Source organism: Lygodium microphyllum, chromosome 18, assembly GCF_053477565.2.
Source record: "Lygodium microphyllum isolate KBCC chromosome 18, Lygodium_microphyllum_v1.1.10, whole genome shotgun sequence".
NCBI lineage: Eukaryota > Viridiplantae > Streptophyta > Polypodiopsida > Schizaeales > Lygodiaceae > Lygodium > Lygodium microphyllum.
In genome coordinates this window covers 58,208,544-58,211,873 of record NC_141152.1, presented here as the reverse complement: position 1 = coordinate 58,211,873, position 3,330 = coordinate 58,208,544, and the positions used below count along the sequence as shown (strand labels likewise).

The following is a 3,330-nucleotide window of genomic DNA, read 5'->3' as shown; positions in this document are numbered from 1 at the left end:
AAAGTTTAAGTGCAAATATACAGAAGGGCAATATATACAAAAGCATGAAACCAATGCACATTGTTCATGAACCTCCACCTAATCAGTGTGTCCTCAATAATCATGCTCAACTATCCTCCTCCCTATTCCATGCTTTCCTTGAAGGAAAGCTCATACATCATCTCTCCTCATGCAAAGACTGAGGGCGAAAACGTGTGTTAATGATGCAAACAAAGCTAGTCCAAAAAAATAAGCAAGGTTATGTAATCACAAGGGCCTACCAGGGTAAGAGAACCTTACTAAAGGTTTAAAAAGTAATGATCAAACAGAAAAGTAAACGGCTAAAGGAAAAAAGCACATGATAAAACATTGATGAATAATTTATAACTAGGAGGAAGTGATATATATAGACCAATAGGAGGTTGGTTATCTTTAATACTGCAGGATAGTAAAGGTTTAAATAGTAGACTGAAGGAACAGGAAACTTGGCCATGCCAATGCCAATGCCAATGCCAATGACAAGCAGAGGGCTGGTAAAGCCTGGTCAAACAGGCAACATTACGAAGTGCCTTGTGCAGCAGCTGAGATTCCTAACTGTTTTTGCTCCGACAAAATAACAGACATCTTCATTGGACACCTGCCTTTCCCTCCAAAATCACATCTCAAACCACCTTTATTCGGCTGTAATTTGCACCAAATCAGATCAACTTGCCATGAGACAACCAAACAAGTTCCAGCTCTCATAATATGCCCCATTAAATACTGTATTCACTTGGAAACCTGCGCTGCTTGCTTTCGAAATTGCCAATGACCCTGTGAATGCTTGACCAGTTGACCTAAACCAGCTAATTGACCAACCCCCCTATTGATGACTACAATAGCTCAGATAACATAATATAGCTGCTCGATTGTAGCAATGCATGTTACATATATTACCATCCTATAGAATAATAAGCATAACGATAGCATATTCCAGTATACCAGATGTTACAAAAAAGGCACATCCACAAATTATTGGAATCGGGCCTAGTATTCGAAAGCACAAGTTCAGAGACCATTGATCGAGTTCTGAGCACTCCAACTCTTTGCATAACTTTCTTGTGGCTAAAGCTTCTTGGAAAAAAGGTACGCGAGACACCGTGCACAAGCCTTCCAAAGCATCTTCACAACAAAAGGTCGATTTGAAGTGCCAGCTCTGCAAGATTACAACTTGATGCATGTGATGTGATCTCAATGCAAACATTAACTCTGCTGTTTGTAGAATTGGGACCAGCACAAACATGACAGGTTTGTGGACTTTCAAAAGCCCTCTAGGTATCCATGTGGGACTTGCTGGGACTTAGAAGCAACAACTGCAGACAAGGCCTAGACCAGGCCTGTTTGTCAAGGCCAATCCTCAAACTCAACACTCTACAAGACAATACTGCACTCTGCATTGATGTATTTACATAAAGTCGACTCAAACCATTATGAAAATCCGTATAGATCAGAAGCATTCATGACGAAGATGTAGGCTTTCGGAAAGATACTATATGACTTTGTAACATGAAAGCCTGAAAGCACTCTGAGACATAAATATCCTGCATGTTCAGCTGTTCGAGGTTTTTAGCATACTCAGGAGCATGAACTAGATCCCAGATGACAGCAATGCCGCCTGGCCTCAATACACGAACAATCTCCTGCAACCCCTTAAGCCTCTCAACAGCTGCCAGAACACTCCTGGGTCCGTACTCTTTCCCTAGCTTATGCAACGCTAAAGCAGAGACCACCACATCAAAATGATCATCATCTAATGGCAGGGACCGTGCATCCCCAGTCTTGCAAGTTACACATTCATGGACTCCTTCCATTGCTGAGTTTCTGAGAGTTGATGGCATGCTGCCTCCATCCAACCATAGGTCTACACCTACAGCACAGCCTCCTACCCGCTCCTTCATCAGCTGTGATGCGACTGCATTGAGCAACATTCCGGAGCCGCACCCAATATCAAGAGCCTGAGCTACACTGCCCCAATCCACCATACCTACTATTCTCTGTGCTATCTTCCACTTGAGGATCAATCCACAGTACCACAAATTAGCTGCCGTGACCAAGAAGCACACCGACATAAGAGCCATCAACCCGCCTGAGAAACCGACCAGGAGACTCCATATCTGGATGGGCAAGAAGGGTAATGATCTGGTCAGGTATATGGTCATGGTCTGGAAGAAGACGAAAGATGCGGCGGCACAGATACCCAATGCAGAGCCTTGTACTGCGAGGCCGAGGATTGCACCGAGGTCCTCCAAGCCATAGACATGCTGAAGCTGTTTCCAGCCTCTTTCCATCATGCTGGCGTCCAATTTTACTTAGCAGGAACCTTACCTCTGATCACCATCTGAAGGCCTAATATTTCTGTTCCATCAGAATACCCTCCTGTGATTTGATGGTTTAAACAGTTCCCTCATCACCATCCGAAAGCGAGATCTTTCTGCTCCATCAGAATGCCCTCCTCTGATTTGATGGGTTAACCTAGCATATGATATCTCTGATGGGCTAAAGCCATACATGACTGACTTGCCTTGAGAAGTTATGCTTTTGATAGGTTACGAAGAACATGCCCAACTCGCTTTGACAGGTTATGATTTCTCTCTGTTGGGTTCAGAGTGCAGAAAAGCGCGAGGCAACTTTCTCTAACGAAGTCGGCATAAGGCATCTCCTTTGAACTCCCAAAAATGAAAGAAAACCAAACAATACAAGGGCGCACTACGGTGCCCGAGAGCGTTGCCTTTTCTTTCTACACGGGAGAGAGAGAGAGAGAGAGAACTTTTTTCTTTAGTTTTTTAAAATAAACACTTTTCTCTCAAAAGGTAAAATATCCCCACACATAGTCTCCACTTCAACTATACTAGGCGCTCCGCACCTAGACTCACCCGGCGCTTTGCGCTGGGGCGGGCACGATTTTCACAGCGAGGACGTGTGCTGGACGCGTGGTACCCGCCCCCGCGTTTCTTTGTGGGGAGGTTGGGAGCTGCCATGTGGCACCTGCTTCCCACTTCCCTTAACTAATAGTATAGATGCCACAATCTCTAGACCAAATGCAATTACACACACTCTTGAATGTTTTCAAGTTCACATCAAAATCCTATCTCCTTGAACCCCTCATTATCGCATCACAACTTCTCAATCTAATAGCCTTTTGGAGGCTCAATTTTGAAATTGAACCTATAAGAATCCTTAACCTTAATTTCGAAGTTGGACTCTCAACTCCCTTGAGATAAATTTTAGAATTTAGATTGTAACTCCCCTTTTCCTAGGTCTAGTTTCTAGATTGTGCCTTTAGTTATTCTTACAAAACTTTTTGATTGAGCT

The 3,330-nt window shown here is 43.6% G+C and overlaps 1 protein-coding gene across 1 annotated transcript; it reads right to left on the bottom strand.

Moving 5' to 3' along the window:
- Positions 1 to 1,202: 1,202 nt before the first annotated feature.
- Positions 1,203 to 2,728, bottom strand: LOC148020923 (uncharacterized). The gene has a single exon (XM_087698751.1). The coding sequence runs from the start codon at positions 2,307 to 2,309 to the stop codon at positions 1,476 to 1,478; it is 834 nt and encodes a 277-aa protein (XP_087554877.1). The 5' UTR covers positions 2,310 to 2,728; the 3' UTR covers positions 1,203 to 1,475.
- Positions 2,729 to 3,330: the final 602 nt, after the last annotated feature.

Bases quoted from the DNA above. Each gene is read 5' to 3' on its own strand.
- LOC148020923 (XM_087698751.1), bottom strand. From the start codon at position 2,309: ATGATGGAAAGAGGCTGGAAACAGCTTCAGCATGTCTATGGCTTGGAG.